Below are 17720 nucleotides of genomic sequence, written 5' to 3'. Positions count from 1 at the left end.
GCAAACGTCTGAGCTTTCATCTCATTTGAAACCACCCAGCACAAAATCTCATGTGGAGTGAGTTGCAGTTAAAGCCAGGGGTAGGAGCTGCGTATTTCAGGGCTGTCCCTTTGGGAATAAAAGCAACAAACACAAAAATTGCCTAAGAACCTCTCACGGGGGTGGCAGCGACCAGTTGCTCGCCAGGGAGAGGACATGGCCTTTGAGAAGCAGAGGAGCAGTGTGGCAGAGACCATCCTCTGCGCTGTGGTCCCTTTAAATCTTCTTCTCCACTTGGCAGCTCCAATTTTTCAGTGTTGCTATAGCAAGTCTCCATGGCAATGACCCTAATCAGGGAAGGGGGGGGGGGGGATACAGGGGGGACGCATGCTCAGAGCTGCTGCTGGAGCCTCGCCTGCTCGCTACAGCTGCTCCAAGGGTCTGGCACACAGGTGAAGAGAAACATCAGGTACTTGGCAAACTGGTCCTTGGGGTGCATCGTGAGCCCGTGGCGTGTCGCTGCGGTGATGCGTGCATGTGGGTCTGCGCGTACGTGTGGGTCTGTGCTTACCACATCCCATCCACTGCCTTGTGGGGAGCGTGCTGGGAGCAAACCGCTGGTTTTCACTATTTCTCCTCGTTTCGTGCAGGGAAGAAAGCCTGAATTATTGACGAGAGCAATGGCGTTGCCGCCTGCCTGGAGAGTGATGCGTGTGGCGATCCCGTTCATCTCGGTGGTCGGCCTGCTGAGCGTGGGGCTGGCGGGGGCCAGCCAGGACTCGGGGAGTCTCATTCCTGCAGAAAGTACGTACCTGCCCTGCCCACTCCTCACGCCCTCCCGCTGCTCCGCGTCCTGCTTTGTTCCCTCCACTTAACCCACATCAGCCACACAGATCTCAGGCTCCAGGGGAAGGTTGCAGCGCCTCATTAGCAAGGGAGTAGCGATGAATTTGTAACGTGTTAGCAGAGGCCAGGGAAACAGCACTTACAAAACCAGCAAGCAGGAAAAGGATTAGTAGTTATTTAGGGAAAAAAATGCTACCTGCATACTATAACTTTCCTTTCAGCTTGCCTTAAAGCTCTTTGGTTGTAAGTCTGCTTCTTGAGAGTTTCCTTTCCAGAGCTGCCAGGATACATACGATGTCCTTGCAGGTTTAGATATTGTTAGAAGAATATTTGTGTTTATTTCTGACAGGGTGTTACACTTCACTTATTTTAGCATTTGGTTGGAGCAATAGGTCAAGTTCAACTTTCTTGTAACAACTACAGCTTGACACAGGGGAAGTTGACCCAAACAGTGTATTTGTAAAACACACATCGGCTCCTGCAGTGAATAAATGTGTCAGACTGGCTTGAGCACACCAAGGAGATGGGGGCTCTTGAATTTAGATCACAGCTCTGTATTACCTTCCTCTGTCATTTTGAACAAGTCTCTAGTTAAACTTTATCCACTCCAGAATGAGGCAACAGTTCAAAGAAATCAGGGGATGGAGTCAATGTTCTTTGGGTGTTTGGATGACAGCAAGTGGGAAGTAACTACTCATAAGAAACTTAAAATATCCCCTGGGGGGAAAAAAAAAAAAAAAAAGGAAGATAATTGCATACAAACTAATCTCTAGGTCTTAGTCACACTTTCTTTGTATCACAGTTATCTTTGTTCATGGCTACCAAAATATTTAATACAAGACCTGATTTAGTCACTGTATTTTATTCTCCTCTAATTCTATTGCTACTTTTCTAATACACCTACAAGTTCTTACCTCTATAAGACTTAAATGCTGAATTCCCTTCTTTTTCCACTTTCTTTTTTTATTAGTGCTAAACTTTGCTGTTCTAAAACAGGCCTCATCCCTATTTTGCATATCTGTTTTCTAGGCATTAACAACTTTAATAGGCTTTGTGACAAGTAGTCCATTTTGTCTCCTCAAGGAGAAAATCACAGTGGAAAAACAAATTATACCTGCCTTCTGTGAGTCTGTTATCAGAGGCAAGCCAGTACATTTTTGGGATAAAAGCCAGTACATTTGTGGTTCCTTGTTCTGGTTGCATAGTGGAGACTCCTGATTTATCTGCAGAACAAAACTCGTGGCCAGGGTCTCCCACCCCCGCCACAGGGAGTTATCTTTTTGATGTTCAGTAGACAGGCTACTGAATCCCCTGGGGAAGATTCCTGGTCCTGCCTTGCTCCTTCCTGCATGTAAAAGTGAGGAATGAAGGGCAGGGAGTGTCTTTCTGTGGCCAGTGTTTCTGCAGAGACATGCTGTCCTGGGAATGGAGGCAGGTAGTATCGCTGTGAGTGTGTGATGGGTATTTATTTACCTCCAGGCCAGGCCAGGAGGAAGGGTCTCAGCTGGCCAGAAATTGTAAACTGGTTTGTGCTGCTGCAGGCACAGAGTTTTAAAGGAACAAGGAACTTAGGATGTTCCTAATCACTGCCTTGTTGAGAGAGTGCTCGTAGCTAAGTGCTCCAGGTACTTCCCTTTGCCCAGCAGAACTCTTCCTGATAGTTACCCTGTGGAACTCCTTCCTTAGGTGTGCTAAAAAGCTTGTGGGTGCTAAAAGCTTGCATGGGATTGCAGAACTGATCAGTAAATTCAAAGTAAAGACAGAACTAGAAAAGGCTGTTAGATCCAGCAGCATTTCCTCTGGCTCAGGAACTGAGAGCCACGTATTCCTGAGGCTTGGGGTGGTCTTTGGGGATGACCTCATTAGTGTTTATAAATATGTAAAGGGTGATTGTCAAGAATCTGGACCCAGGCTCTTCTCCATGATGTCCAATGACAGGACAAGGGGCAATGGGTGCGAGCTAGAGCATGGGAAGTTCCATGTGAGTGTAAGGAGGAACTCTTTTCTTGTGAGGGTGATGGGGCACTGGAACAGACTGCTCAGAGAGGTTGTGGAGTCTCCTTCTCTGGAGACATTCAAAACCCACCTGGACACTTTCCTGTGACCTAATTTAGGTGATCCTGCTTTGGCAGGGGGGTTGGACTAGATGATCTTTCGAGGTCCCTTCCAACCCCTACTGTTCTGTGATTCTGTGATCCCCCCATACTTGCCCTTTTCTTGTGCTCTTTCATGGGTGTGCCCTTTGTGGGCCATAAAGGTCTATAGCAGTGGCCATGGACACTCCGTGGCACGGGGACACAACTGTGCTAGTAACCTGCTAAGATGGTCCCTGGCACACTTTTGCCTATGTCAGGAGGCCCTTTGCCTACCTGGAAGGCAAAGTTTACTGTTCCAGAGATGAACTGGTATGAACAATGCCAGCTGGTCTCAAAGCTTGGAAATGCTCTTAAACATATTTAATGCACTCCGAGCTGTAGCTCATGGGAGACACAGCACTGGGCCAGGGCAACCTTTGTTGTGATCTGGTACAGACATTCCTGGATCTTTTCCTGCTTGATGTCAGCTCCACTGGCTATTTCTCATCCAGGACTTGATCCTCCTGGGCACTGACCCATTTTTGGGGGCAGTGCTACTGCAGCACATGCACACACCTTCCCTGTGGCTGGCAGATAAGTCTGGACTGTCAGCATAGATAAAATGGTGGCTGTGTGATGCTGGCTGACTCAGAGGGAAAGAGAAGGCTCTGGTACATGTTCTTGACAGGGATATACTGTGTGCATGGACCCTGCTGCATGTCCTTCTGCAGGGCAGACCAGCGTGGTGCTTGATGCTCTTTCTACTTATACTTTATACACAGCCCTTTGCACACAGTGTGAAAGTATGAAGTGGCATTACTCATGTTTGTGGATTATTTTCTTTAAAGTTCAGTTCAATCCACTAAAAAAAAAATTAAGTAATTTCCCCAGCCTGCTGTGGCATTTATAGCTCCTGTCCCCCACTCTGAAAGCTACTGTGGAAGTGGAAAACAGAAGATGGTTGGTCTGTTTTCAGTAGCCAAGGTGCATGAAATAGAGTAAATGCCTTGTGCATGCAAGGGAAAGTAAATCAGACTTGCACAGTGTTTTCAGTTCCAGTTTTTGACCAAGAAGCATATTTTCAGCTCTTCTCCCCAAACACACAGACACATACAGACTTCATGCTGACAGGACCCATTTAAAGAAATATAGCTGACTCTTGGTAATTCTCATTATGTTAATCCACAAACCTGTTAAGTCTCCCTATGAATGATGGTCTGTTCCCAGCTGTCAGCAAGGAATTAATAGCCCTCTGCTGTACTCTGCTCTGATGTGACTCTAGGTTTGGTTTCACGATTGCTTTAACCTGATGTAAGCCGATGCTGCCTCTGCCCTTCTCCCTGTAACCTGGCCTCCTGTCCTCGCTCTATTTCTTGTTCTGGCCTCAGAACTTGGACATTTGGGATGTGATCTGGAGGAAAAAAGTCAGCGATCCAGCTGACCACATGGTCACTCCTGCTGTGAGCAAGGGAAGGTGCAGGAAAACACAGCCAGGGACAGGAAGCAGGGTGGGATTGCTCCTGCCAGCAACAGCACCTAGCTAGATTTGTTTAAAACTTTTCTGCATAGACCCTTAGATGTCACTACTGTTGGGAAATGTCCACAGGCTTTTTACTGAAAATACTGTGAGCATGAAGAGGGAGTATGTCCAGCTAGACAGGCCAGCTTAACAGCCCAGCTCTTGTCTGAAAAAGAGACACTGAGGCAGGGAGTGATGGAGAGCAGCAGAGTCTTAAGTGGGACAGAGATGGTGAATATTAATAACTGTCTCTTTCAGTGAGAAAAAGAGAGGTGGGAAATTCAGGCAGCAGACGTTCACTTCAGAGAAGACAAGAATGGTATTTTGCCTGCACAGTGAGTAGCTGAGCTGTGGAACTCATTGCCATGGAATGCTGTAGATGCCAAAAGCTTACATGGATTCAGGAAACAACAGGGAAAATGGATGCAAAAAAAAAAAATAATAATAATCATGGAAGGCTTCTCAGGTGTAGAAGCACCAGCCAGGCTCATGACACCCACCAGCCTCTGGGCAGGCCAGAAGAACATTGCTCGAGGCTTATTCTTACACCTTCTTTAACTATCTCTGGTTGACTACTATGAGAGTCTGGCTATTCTTACAGTTTAAAAGGTTGGATAGAGTAAGGACTTGGGCAGCTCTGCTGGTAAAAATCCAACTGTAGCTATAGGCTTTCCAGGTAGTGGGGTACTGCCCCTATTTTATTTGGGGAACTGGACTGAAGTGGCTCTGTGCTACTGTGAGGTACTTGATGGCACTGCTCTAGCTGAATCCCAAAGCGCGGCCAAGCTGTGTGCTCTGCAGGGCTGCACAGGAGGAAGAGTTTATAGGCAGCCACCTCCCCAGCTGCTCTTCACCTCCTCACAGGCAGAGCTGTCCTCTCCTCTGCCGATGGCATGGCTTCAGTGAGTCCTCCCTGCCATCCTCTAGGTGAAAATGTTGTGTCCTTGCCTGGGATGTAGCTGGCTGGAGGAGTCACGAGCCCTCCCACTGCTCCCAGCAGGGAGGGGTGCTGACCTGACCCACAGACAGTTGTGCCTGCAGAAGGGCCCTCTGCCAGGGAGGGCAGCCCAGGGAACTATATGAGAGAGTGAGTACCCCATTGTGAGGTGAAACTGGCCACAGTGGTTTGAAGAGTGGTGCCCTGTTAGAAACTTCACACGTGCTGACCCAGGACACACAGAGCTGCACAGGCAGGTGTCCTCAGCACTGCCACCATTTTCCTGCCTCAGCTGCTTTGATGCCAGGGCAGCTGCTTTCACAGGGGTGGCAGAAACTAGTTAACCATTTGGCTTGGTTGTGCAGTTCCACTAGCACCTCCCTGTCTGCACAGGAGCACTTGGCTGACATAAGTACCAGTGTACAATCCCAGATAGCCATGGCTTTCCTGAGGGTCTGGGAAGATTACTTGGGTGGCAGGCAGTGATTGACTATGGAACTTGTGGCTCTTCTGAAAGATGTTTTCTCCATACTCCTGGAACAGGAGATAGTAATTTACAGGTGTGCAGTTTGCTTTTTCTCCAAGTTCTGACTTTGAGAACATAGTAGTGACCATCACTTCAGGGTGGGCAGCACTTCACCGAGCTGGAGCCCAAGCAGGTTGCTTTCTGAGAAAGCCACAGCAAGGGGAGGGAGCAGGCCATGGCACCAAATCAGTGATGGATTTGCTGACAGCAGGCTCAGGATGCAGGTTCTTCCTGAGGACTCTGCTCCATGGTCTGAAGCGAAAACAATCAAATTACTGAAATATTGAAAACAGGAGGGGGTTGAGTGTCTTTAAAATGTGCTCAAAACCAGCCTGTTGCTATTCCTTTCAGGCGTGGAGAGAGAGCCCTTGTGAATGATGCTGTTCTTGGGGCTTTGCATCTCCCCTTATCCCTGGATATAAATCCCTGATTTGATCTCTGGGTCTCCCTGAGATCCCAGCTGTGTGGAGGGGATATGGAGGAAGATGGGTTGGGAGTGAAACACCTCCTGGACAGGTCAGAGCCCCTAAGACACTTGCTGGGTAGCAAGAAGCATTCTGCCTGCTCAGAGGTGCATGTTGGCAGCAGGGTGCCAGGCATGGGGAGCTGCAGTGCTGCAGGGCAGGTCTCTGGTTCCAGGCAGCCCCCACCTATCTCAGTAGCAGCTTTGCACCCTCTTGGCTTTGTCAGAGCAGCACAAGTGGCTGCCTGTGGGCAAGGACTTCAGCACAACCCCAACATGGGCGCTCTGCAATCATTGTAATCAATGTAATCATCTCTCCCCATCCCCCTGCATCGATCTGCAATGTCTTCTTCTGAAAAAGCCACACGTTGTTAACTCTGCGACAGAACGAAAAGGGCCTGAGATCAGTGCAGGGTGAACCCTGGCAGGGCAGAAATGCCCAGGTCCAGAAGGGAGCCATTTGAATTGTCAAGTCCCTTCCTCCTCCTCTTCTCTGCCTTTTCCCTGTGCTGCCCCTCTGTGCACACACACTGGCACCAGCTGCAGAGCCAGAGGGATGCTTTGCATTCCTGGCAGAGAAAAAATACAGCAGCAGGTGAAAGGAAGCAAATACGGATCTGGCACTGCCCCTTGCCAAGCTGCTCTGTAAGAGCTCCTGTAAAAACAGACCTGCCTGTCTGATTCCTGAACCACTGCAAACTGCTATTTTCAGCGTCCTGACTGAGAATTAACCCATGTCTGAGAAACTCTGAGGTTTTCCACTCTAAGGGGAGAGGCTGGGGCTGAAGGCACACTGCACCGGGCACACTGGAGCCTGGGCTGCATTTGGGAAAAGGACACCCAGGAATACACTCTCGTGCTTGTGCTGGTCCTCACACATTTGCACAGGGATAGATGCAGCCCAGCCCGCTGGCAACCTTAACTGTGTACTCGTGCGGGTGTGGGTGCCTGGTAAAACGTGTTTTCTCTTGGCATTGCAAACCTGCACTTCCCCCCTCTGTGCTGAAACACTCCACATTCCATGCTGTGACAGTGATGTCTTCTTCTGTACCTTCTTCCAGGCCGCCCCTGTGTGGATTGCCATGCGTTTGAGTTCATGCAGAGGGCGTTGCAGGATTTAAAGAAGACGGCCTATAATCTGGACACACGGGTAAGTGTTCTGTAGAGATGCTTTTACTTAGTCTTTATCTCCAAATGGCCAGGTCTGCCTGTCTGCGTACAGCAGATGTGACATCTCTGCTGACTCACTCCCATTTCAGCAATAGGATTGTTCCGAGTACAGATTATTTTTCTCAAGCTGGAGAGATTCATTAAAGATCATCTAGTTGGAATTCTTGCATAACAGGCTAAAGAATTACCCCAGACAGTCTCTGCATCAAATAGAGAAGGAAAGAAGATGTATGAAGGGAGTGAAGAACAAGAAAGATGATTTACTCTTTATCTCACAACATTGCTTTGGAGCTCTGGACTGACTGTTCACTGGACAGGACCAGAAGGTGAACAGGACAGTGAGAAGGTGACAGGCAGGGCTGGCAGTGAGGAAATATTCCTTGTGTGTGGTCTGAAACTCCATGAAAAAGGGGAAAATACATTTGCTCAGGTAGTTATCACAGCACACTGGGCATTTTGCAACTTCACATGCCGGATTTGTGCTGCAGAGACCAGAACAAAAAATGAGGGTGGGTTAAATGCCCAGATTTTAGCAATGCATACATATGTGGGTTCATAAATATGCACAAACACTAACTGGGGTAGGTCATACCACAGCAGTTCCCATGCTGTCTGAAGTTTGCCCAAGGCAGGGGGTCTCTCATCTCTAGTAAAGCTCTCCCTCGTATGTCTTCCATCTCATTCCCAACTGGCTCTGTTAACATTGAGAACATGGCAGTAAGGCAACTTGTGGTGAGTGAAACCAGTTCACAGCCACATCTCCCAGCTCTTTTAGGTGCCCACTCAGTGCCTATGACCAGTGCCATCCCTGCTGGCAGGTGAGAAGGTCCCATTGTTCCTCTAAAGTCATTCTGCTGCAGAGTAAACCAAAGAGATGTAAATCAATTAGGTGTCTCCGACTCTAACACAGAAGGGCAATTAAGTTGCTTTGCCTTTGGTTTCTTGTGACCTTGGGCAATCATGGAGGGCCCCACACAATAAGGTTGGAGTGACTTTAGCTTTCCTGAGCTATCAATAGCAAACTGATCAGGGCAGAGCTCCAAGTGCAGTACAGGTAACGTTGCAAGTTTCCCACGCGCCAGCGTAATAATAGCTGACTCCTAAGTGGTAGACTGGGAATAGAGGGGCTTTACCTCCTGGAGCTGAACTGGGCTGTTCCAGCACACAGCAGCATTTCACAGGGTTGGATTGTGTTCATTTGTACCTACCACGACACAGCAAGGCCACATACAGTCACAGCTGTGTTGGTTCTTAGACTGTCACCAGGCTTTACTTGGGACATTACAGGAGGTACTGAATTTCTGCCAAAGGTGCACTGGGAAGACATTTATTGAATGCCATAGAAGCAGCACAATTCCTTAATCTCACTAACAGAGATATCCAGCTGTATCTGTGCTGGCTGATCTGTCTGGAGGGTGCAATGAGAATACAGCCCAACAGAGAACAACCCTGTCTTGTAAGAGCTGGGGCAGAGTATAGAGGGAGATGCTCGTCCCAGAGCACCACGAGACAAGCTGCTGTTTCTGTGAGGACTTGGACAGAGCTGAGATGCCAAGGCACTGCTTCAGACAGCTCTCAGTATTACAGAACAAGGGCACAGGAACAGTGCATCACCAAACCAAACAACCAGTTATCTGAAACATCATCCATCCTTTGACACCTGTCAGAGTTTAATACTGCTAGTAAAGGAAGGGTATATTACTGTCTGTCTTTGGATTAAGACTCCAAAGGCCTTTCTGGAAGAGATGCTACAGTTAAATACAGATTATTGAACAGTGCAGAGATACTACAGTGAAATGAAGTGGCCAGGGCACTACAAATAGAACACTGTGGCCTTCTGTTCTCTGAAAGGTACAGCCCCCGTATCCTCACTTGACCACTGGGGCTTGGCTTATGCCAACCAACTATAATTTCTCAAGTTTTACACACAAATAACTTCATTCAACCACTTCTGAGTCTTGGTGCTACAAGGGCAAGCCCTGTGCAGGACTGTTGCTATCAGGGACTTCCTAAGCCAATGCCAACAGGGCCACAATTAATTTTTGAAACTGAGATTTCTCTTTCATTGCCTGTCAGTTGACAATTGAGTGCTCCCAGAGCTGCTCTTCCTGCCTGCAAGTAGTCAAGAGTGATGCCTAGGCAGGGTTCGTGGTAACGGTGACAGCTTGTTGGCATTACGGTGAAATCCAGTAAGCCTGTTTGATGATAAGATGATCCTGTGATTTCTACTGGGCTCCCAACAATGGGAGCATTCACTCACTCAGGATTGCATTGTAGAAGCGAGGAGCAGTGTCTAATAACCCCTGCCATTGCGCTAAGCCGATCAGCGAAAGCAGACAAGGGAAGTGCACAAGTCCTCTTTAATGCAAAGGTAGATGTCAAAAGTGTGGGTTGAAAGGGATAGAAGGCTGCTGAGGGGAGAGAAAAGCAGTTCTGGAACAGCCTCTCCCTGCAAAAGCTCACAGTCTGAGAAGGAGAAGTGAGTAGTAGAGAGGGGGAATGGCGCAGGGAACAGGCACTGCTGGCCAAGCAAGGCAGAGCTTGCTGGAGCCAGGTCCCGGGGTAGAAGTGCCCTTTGGAAACTGTGTGTCTTTGATAGTTAGGCATTTGCTGCGTCTGATTTGTCAGGAGGCATCATGTCAGAGGAATGCCAGCAGGCTGAAGACCTTGGCGTTGCTTTTAGATGACTTGTTACCAAGTAGTTTTCAACCTTCAGTGTTTTTTTCCAGTGCAGATGGGAAACCCATTCACGGTGGATTTAAGTCTGGTAACTTTTTTCCCCTCGAGAAACTTTTCAAAGTCAGTCTGCAAACTACTTAAGGGACCACAGACCACAGGGTGAAAACCACAAGATATGCTCAGGAAGACGTTTCTCTTCAGTCACAATTGCACTTGCTAATGCAAGTTGCTTGCACCAACAATTTTATTTTGAGTCTTACAGGAGCCTCAGCTTTTGAAATGTTGGCACCATTTCAGATACTCAGCCTTTGTTTCTCAGAGAGTGGGACCAGGCCCCACAAAAGATTTAAGTTCCTTGATCACAATTAAATAAAATATACTTGAATATCTTTGAGGATCTGAAGTTAGTAATGTTTTTTCTCCTGGATACAGAGAAAAGAAGCTCAGAAATACTTCTCCACTAAGAAGCTCCAAAACAAACCGCAAGTAATTAAAAATTATGTGTGTAGAGAGTAGATTTTTAGCTTTTGATGGAGTTCTAGGGGCACAGCTCCAAATGGAGTTGATAATAAGGCAACTGTCAGTAAATTGACTCAGGTTAAAATAGGAGCCACAAACACAAGTCAAGATCTGCCCTAAAAGATTATGAGTTTCAGACAACAAGGGTCGACTGACAGCTGGATTGAACTCACAGTTATTCTAGAGAAACAGCAGTGTAACTGAGAGCACAACTGGCTCCTAAGCACATGCTATCTGGTGCAATTAAATTACACAGTACTGAAGACATCATCAACAGGAAACCATCAATCACTGCAAAGGAATTAAGAGCAGCGCAGTTGAAAGTGGAATTTTTCTCAGCATTTATAAAGGACACTTTAATCATTTTGACAGCTACTCCCTAGAAGTTAACTATGAAAATGAAAACATTTAAACTATAAAAATGCTCTCCATGCATCCTGGTTCTGAATATACTTATTTCATTACTTTTTCTGGATGAAAACCATCACTAAGAACTATGATTTTTGACTCAGCAAAGCACCTTGACTACAGCTGTGTAGAGGGATTAGGTCTAATCAATTATATAATCTTTTAAAGTGATATATTCAGTTCTTTGATTTCCTGGTGGTTTTTTTTGCAGACAGAAACCATCCTCCTGAGAGCGGAAAAGAGAGGCCTGTGTGATTGCTTTCATGCAGTACACTGAAATGAGCACTGGGATTTTGCCAATGGACTTTTACTCATTTTTAAAATGCATTTCAATAAATTACAGGAAGATACAGAGTGCAAGTTATGCCACACCACAAGGAAAACAATCCTTAACCAAGCAGGTACAGCTCAGTTAGATCCTTTTCGCTTTGATGTGTTTTATCATTGCTGTGTGCCATATTGCATCTGCTGAAACGTCAACAGAAGCAGCAGTGCCAAAGTCTCGTTTGTGGGTTTTCTGTAAGGATAGCATCTTGCTTGTCTGATATTTCAAGCCAAAAATTGTCCCTGGACTCTCTGGCCAACCCCTCAGCACACATGAATTGCTGTAGGTCTGTGAAAGCCAGTGGAGTCAAATTCTTTCATTTATTTATGGCAGAGTGTATCCTTAACATGAAAAGGAAGCTACTTTGCAATGATGCATAGCTAAACATTTGCAAACAGGCAGTCATGGCTTTATATAGAAATTAGCAGTTGTCACTGGCTACTTGGCAGTCCAGGGAAGGTATTTATTCCCGATTGTGTCAGTAGTTCAGCGCACAGCACACACAGTATCTGTGTCACAAGTTTCACTTCTTCAGAGGCACACAGTAGCTGTGATCTTTTTTGGAGAGATTTATTAAGCATCTAATGTGATCAGTAACATTTGTAATCGCATGAATACAGCCTGGCAATTGAACTGATTGCGTCTGCCAAAATCTTCTAGAGAAGTGTCTTTCATTAAGCAAATCACACACTGGATTGAACCACTCAAACTGGCCTCTGCAGAGAGTTTTGGCAGAGAGCCTACAAAACGCCCTCGTGCCCAGGAGTCTCCTGCAAACTGTATTGTGAGAAATATTTGAGTTCTTCCAGAATGGGTCGTAGCTCTCACATGGACTTTGCACTCCATAGTGTTGGGTTACAGTGCTGATACTATTAAAATTCCTGTTTCCATCAGTGTGAGATGACAGAGAACAAAACAATTTAGGCAGTATAGTAGCAGTAGTAGCAGGCAAGATTGTGCCTTGCTACTCTTTGGGAAAGAACAGCAAATCCTTTTTCATTGTTTTACTTTTTTTCCCCCCTCTCTCTTCGTTTTGGGGATAGGAGCAGAAAATGGCCCCAGTGGAAAGTTCTCGTAGATAATAATAGGTTTTTCATAGGGCTTAAATTATCATCCCCAAAGTACAATTAACTTAGTATACATACAAATTATATTTAACGAAGTATAATTTGTATATCAGCTACAGCCTCTGTGTACAGGGCAGAAACTTGTATACAAACAAGTCTGTGGGAGCAGTATTAATAGCAGTGGTTTTCAAAGCAATTTTGTCAATTGCTACTAATGTCTCTGTCTTCCCATAAGTGGCTGACATTTTTCTGTCAGGCAGCTCAGTAAGTTATGATGGTACCTATCGGTATGTTTGCAAACTCCTTCTGTACCACAGTAGGCAGAGGGAAATAGGGATCTGTGACCCACTGCCAACTCAGTATTTTGCGTGCAGTCATTCTCAACAGCACAAAGGCGTGATTGCCATGCACCTGCCAAAGCTGTTTGAAAGGCATGTGGTTCTCAGCCAGGAAAAGATTCCTTGCACCTGTGTTTCAAGTAGGAAACATGCTTTGCCCTTTGCAGTGCCCAGAAGCCCACCTTACGGGTCACCAGGACCTCGTTTGTACAGAAGTGAAGCAGCATGACACAGCAACACATTGCTTCTGGTAGCACTGGTGACTGACTGATGGGAAGCACAGAGGTTCCTGCCACAGACTGTATTTTATTTTACAGATAGAACAACAGGTTTGACACCACGCCTTTGCAAACTGCCAGCCTTAGGTTACTTCGCTCCCACTTAGGTTCAAACCAAATTAACACACAGATTTTGAGGTGTTTTTCTGCAGGAGGTGGAGTTCCAGCTCTGAACCTGGGAATTTTCCAGCACAGCTCACCTTTTCAGGGGGCAACAGGTCTATGGTTTCATTGTGCATGCTTATTCTGCTGGTACCTTACAGCATCTTGCACAGTCCTCTTATCAAGCCCTGTTTTTTTGGTTGTGTTTTTATTTAGAAAAATGGTTGCTCACAGTTGGGTGTTGATAGCTGCATCACTGTTCCAATGAAAAGGTGGGGTGAATGACAAGTGGATGTTCTCTGGCTCTGAGAGGGATCAGAGTGACACTGCAACTTCACGGTTGTGAGGCAACGCTGATTCTGTACGCACTCCTCTCTGTCTGTAGTGCAATACAATAAAAAGGCCAGATGCATTGTAGTATTCCGTGTGCTATGTTGCTAATTTGCAAAATGATAGTGCTCATGTGTCAGTAAATATCTGGTCTGTAATTAGGTGAAAAATCCACAGAGAAAAAGTGCTATTTTGAATATGAGAATAAAGAAATCTTGTGTTTCGGCTAAATTTATGAATATGTTCTTATTTGCTGAAGTATAAAATCAAACTCACTCTTATTTGAAACTAAAAATACCCTAATGATTTTTGTGAACTTCTTTTAAGGACTCCATACTCCGTACTTGGGGGTTGTGATAAAGCTTCTTATAATTGTTGTGACAGCATGAAGAAAAAAATGGTGTTAGATAGTTTCCATTTATTATTGCTCATGAAGGTAATTTAAATTCAGAACCCCTTCAGTCTCCACTTCCTAGAAGAAACTGTGTATTTTATAAAAGGATTTAATTGCAGGACACCTTAAAGCAGACAGTCTGTTTTCCCACACAACACTGTGGAGCCAAGGCAGTTCTCATGCCCTTCTGAGCCCAGGCTGTGCCTTCTCTTCTTTTGGTGCAGTGCTGCTGCAGGTAGCCCTGGGCGCATGGCATTTGTACACCAGGTGGAGTGCAAGAGGTAGCAAGCAAAAGATGCACAGCCACTTCCTCCCTATGAGAGAAAGGGTATGACCATGTTAGCAGGGTGCTATCTCTGGGTAGGCAAGGGGATGGATAAATCCTCCACGTCTCCAGGAGTTCTCATACCTGAACTAATGCCTTCTTTGGGTGTAATTCTGTGTGTGTACCCCAAGTTAGTGATTTGGAGCTCAGTCTTAGGATTAACTCTGAGGACACATCTCTGGATTTCATTCTGAGAAATGGGAATTTGTCTTGCTTGTAATGACAGTTCCTGTTAGGTAACAGGGCTAAGTAGCATTATTGCTAGCTGAAGCTGGCTAGTGTGTGGGCTGGTGTTCCTTGCCCATATATTTGTGCAGAATACTCTGAAAGCCCCATGGAATACCCTCTCCAGGTGGAAATGTCATATTTAGAAACCAGTTGTATCTCAGTACCCAGAACTAGTCTGTAGGTGACCTGAGAATCCAATATAAATTCTCCATTTTCTAAGCAATAGTTATGAAGTGTGTAGGTAGAACCCTTAAGAGCAGCCATGTGGTTTCCGTGCCACCTCCTTCACCTGCCCCAGTCTGGTACCTAGAGGCAAGACCTCTTCCTGGAGCAATGGGACTTGAGGAGAGGGCTGACACCGGCGGTTTGTTTCCAACCAGAAGACATATCTCACCCTAATGAGAGAAAGCACTTGCTGTGCTGGAGGTGGCCAACAGGAATTCAAATTTAATTCAAAGGTAATTAAAAAAAAGAAAGGCTCTGAGGCTGCTGTGCCTTTCCTGAGGCAGAGAAGCATAAAGGATATTTTCTTTTTGGAACTGGCACCAGGCAGAAAGTTTGGCTTCGCCTCTCTTGGCAGACAGGGAAGAAGACATCCCTGCCTGAAACAATGTTCTGCTTAGTCCTTCCCTGGCCAGGACACAGCGAGTTAGAGAAAAAGGGAGCAAGTATGGAGGGGAGAAGAGATCCCTGCCCTCTGCAGCCTGGCTGAGTTCCTGGCAAATCAGTGCTCCTGGCTGAGAAACCGGAGCTGCAGCCTCCTAAGGATTGATATGCGGTGCATGGGAAGCAGAGGCTGCGACCATGCAGGATGAGGGCGGTGCTGCAGACAGCACCAGCACAGCAGTATCAGGGACAGGACCTGAAATGGGGAGTACTGAGACGTTGAGCACAGTGATGCAAAAGAAGGGATCAGTTTCCTCCCTGTCATCAAGTGTGACACGTAAGTATTTCAAGCTTTCCGGAACCTGCTTTTGAGACCTGTGCAAGGAAACGCAGATGGAAGAGGTGGTTGTGAATAACCCATGCTCCTGTGTTGGAGCTGAAAACATGGAAAGTCTCAGGGAGGCTTTGTGCTATGCTTGTTCCCAAAGAAAATATGGAAGAGCTGGAAGCATCTTTTGCAAAGTGGCACTTGCTGATTTGAAAAATCAAGAGGAAACTAATTTGCAGGTGCTTCTACTGGCCAAGCAGAAAAGCTGCACTCACTGAAAAACTGTTCTTGGCAGCAAAAGTGAAATAGAGATGGAAATCTAATATCAATTGCAAATACATATGTATAGTATGTATAATATGTATATATACATAAAATAATTAGCCTTATTTTTGCTCCAGTAAACATTTTGAATAAATATTTTTTGACAGTGATGGATGAAGCAGGAAGGGTCTTTCTCCTAAACTTCTGAAAAAACACTGTGATTTTCCAATTCCTGATTCTAGCTCTGCCTTGAACAGGCCTTGGGGCTCTGTTCAGAAGGGATGTTCAGCATCTTTGCAACTCCACACAGGCAAAGGAAGGAAAGAAATTCCCCCCATATGATCATGATAATTTTTTGACTGCTGGAGAAGAATCCCACAGCAGAAGGGCCTTTGGTCTATCCAAATGTGGACAATTTGATACTGTAAATTCTGTTTCTCAAGCTGATCACGAGGTGGCTTCAAGATTAAATGTTACCCATAATTTAAGTACCGATTGTGTGAAATAATAAACAGAAGCCTAGCCTTTTTGTAGTGGTGCAGGAGGTATTTCATCATCTTAAAAGCATTAAGGTACTCAAGATAGATAGTGTCTGCAGCACCAATTACTGAATATATCTGTTTTTTCCTAACTGTTGATACACCAACCTGCTTTTACTGGGCTATACATTATAGATAGGGACAGAACAACGCTTCCCAAAAGGCTGGATTCTCAGATTTCATTCCATAAACATAAATTAAAAATGTGAGGTAAAACTATAGATCTATACCTTTTATTTTTTTTTGTAAAGACACAATAATTATATAACAAGTCTATCTTCTCTGATGTTTAATTCATTTTTTTTTAATTGCTTAAGAAACTATACCTTTATCTCACTACTTAGGTGTGTGGGGGGAGTTGAATGTATGTCTGACAGCAAAGCATGCAAAGCTCATCAGTAGCAGGTAAGTATAGTATAAGCCTGCAGAAGAATTGGGAAACCAGGAATTCCTGAGCTGGGACATAGCTTTTCCACACCAGTGCTTTGGGGTACAAACCATGTTTCCTTTCCCATCTCTGGCCTCCATATTTATCAATGGAGAAATGCTCTTTTCATAAGAAGAATGCAGACCACTGTGTCTCACTTCTGGATGCATTAAAGGCAAACATGGATGAAAATACCAAAATTCTTGATTTACCATTGTTTTAAGGTGAAATTTGTAGACATTATAGCCCTGTATGACTCCTGAGTATTTTTTGCATGTTTAGCTAACATTTGGATAATTTATGTAGGAAATAGAGAGATGAGTGTTATACCTGCTGGTTTTCTAGTTGGAAACTCATTAAAAACCTTTGCTTCAAATTCTGGTCCACATTTCTAATGCATCTTCCTGACGTGTTTCTTATATTTCCTTTTGCTGAACAGCCACATGAGTGAGGTTCAATACCAAGATACTGGATAACAGTAAGGAAATAACAAGGCTATTCTATGAACTTTCACAAAGGTGGACTAAGGAGAAGTTTATAAATTTCTATTCAGAGACTAGATTTAGTATGTGACTTGCAAGACCCATCATAGCATGACCTGTATCTAAATAGGCTGTTGTAAATTACTTGTAACAGTACAAGTACTCCATGCCAATAATGCATTGAATAATTGTGATTTTGAATTTGTAAAATAATTTTGGAAAATGGATTGTAGGGATCCCAGCATGCTTCATTACTGTGCAAAAAAAAAAACCCACCAAAAAACCAAAGGAGAACTTGCAAAATTTAAAACTTTCTTCATTGCAAATAATTATCTGTTTCCCTTAAGTACAGCTATGGAACAAAACCAACCCATTCTATTGTGATGGAGTTTGAATTAGTCTCAGTTAAACTTCTGTTGATAGGATCTGGACCTGGCAGTAAAAGAAGGTCCTCAATGGACTTAATAGGTATTGGACCTTGGCCAGCTCTCTAAGAAGAAATGTAAACATGAAATGCTCAAGAACAAATACCGAACTAGTTGCTAAAGGCTGGGAAGTCAAATACA

At 45.1% G+C, this 17720-nt stretch overlaps 1 protein-coding gene across 1 annotated transcript; it reads left to right on the top strand.

Annotated features, from left to right (window-relative positions):
* Positions 1-314: 314 nt before the first annotated feature.
* LOC311193800 (NELL2-interacting cell ontogeny regulator 1-like) lies at positions 315-11398 on the top strand (the record flags this gene model as incomplete). The annotated part of the gene is made up of 4 exons (XM_084266741.1): positions 315-452; positions 630-783; positions 7407-7495; positions 11333-11398. 4 exons carry the CDS (start codon positions 315-317, stop codon positions 11396-11398), a joined length of 447 nt encoding a protein of 148 aa, XP_084122867.1.
* Positions 11399-17720: the final 6322 nt, after the last annotated feature.

The sequence above is a fragment of the Gallinula chloropus genome (genome assembly GCF_964237585.1).
Source record: "Gallinula chloropus genome assembly, chromosome: 7".
Taxonomy (NCBI): Eukaryota; Metazoa; Chordata; class Aves; order Gruiformes; family Rallidae; genus Gallinula; species Gallinula chloropus.
This window is presented reverse-complemented; position numbering and strand designations above follow the sequence as displayed.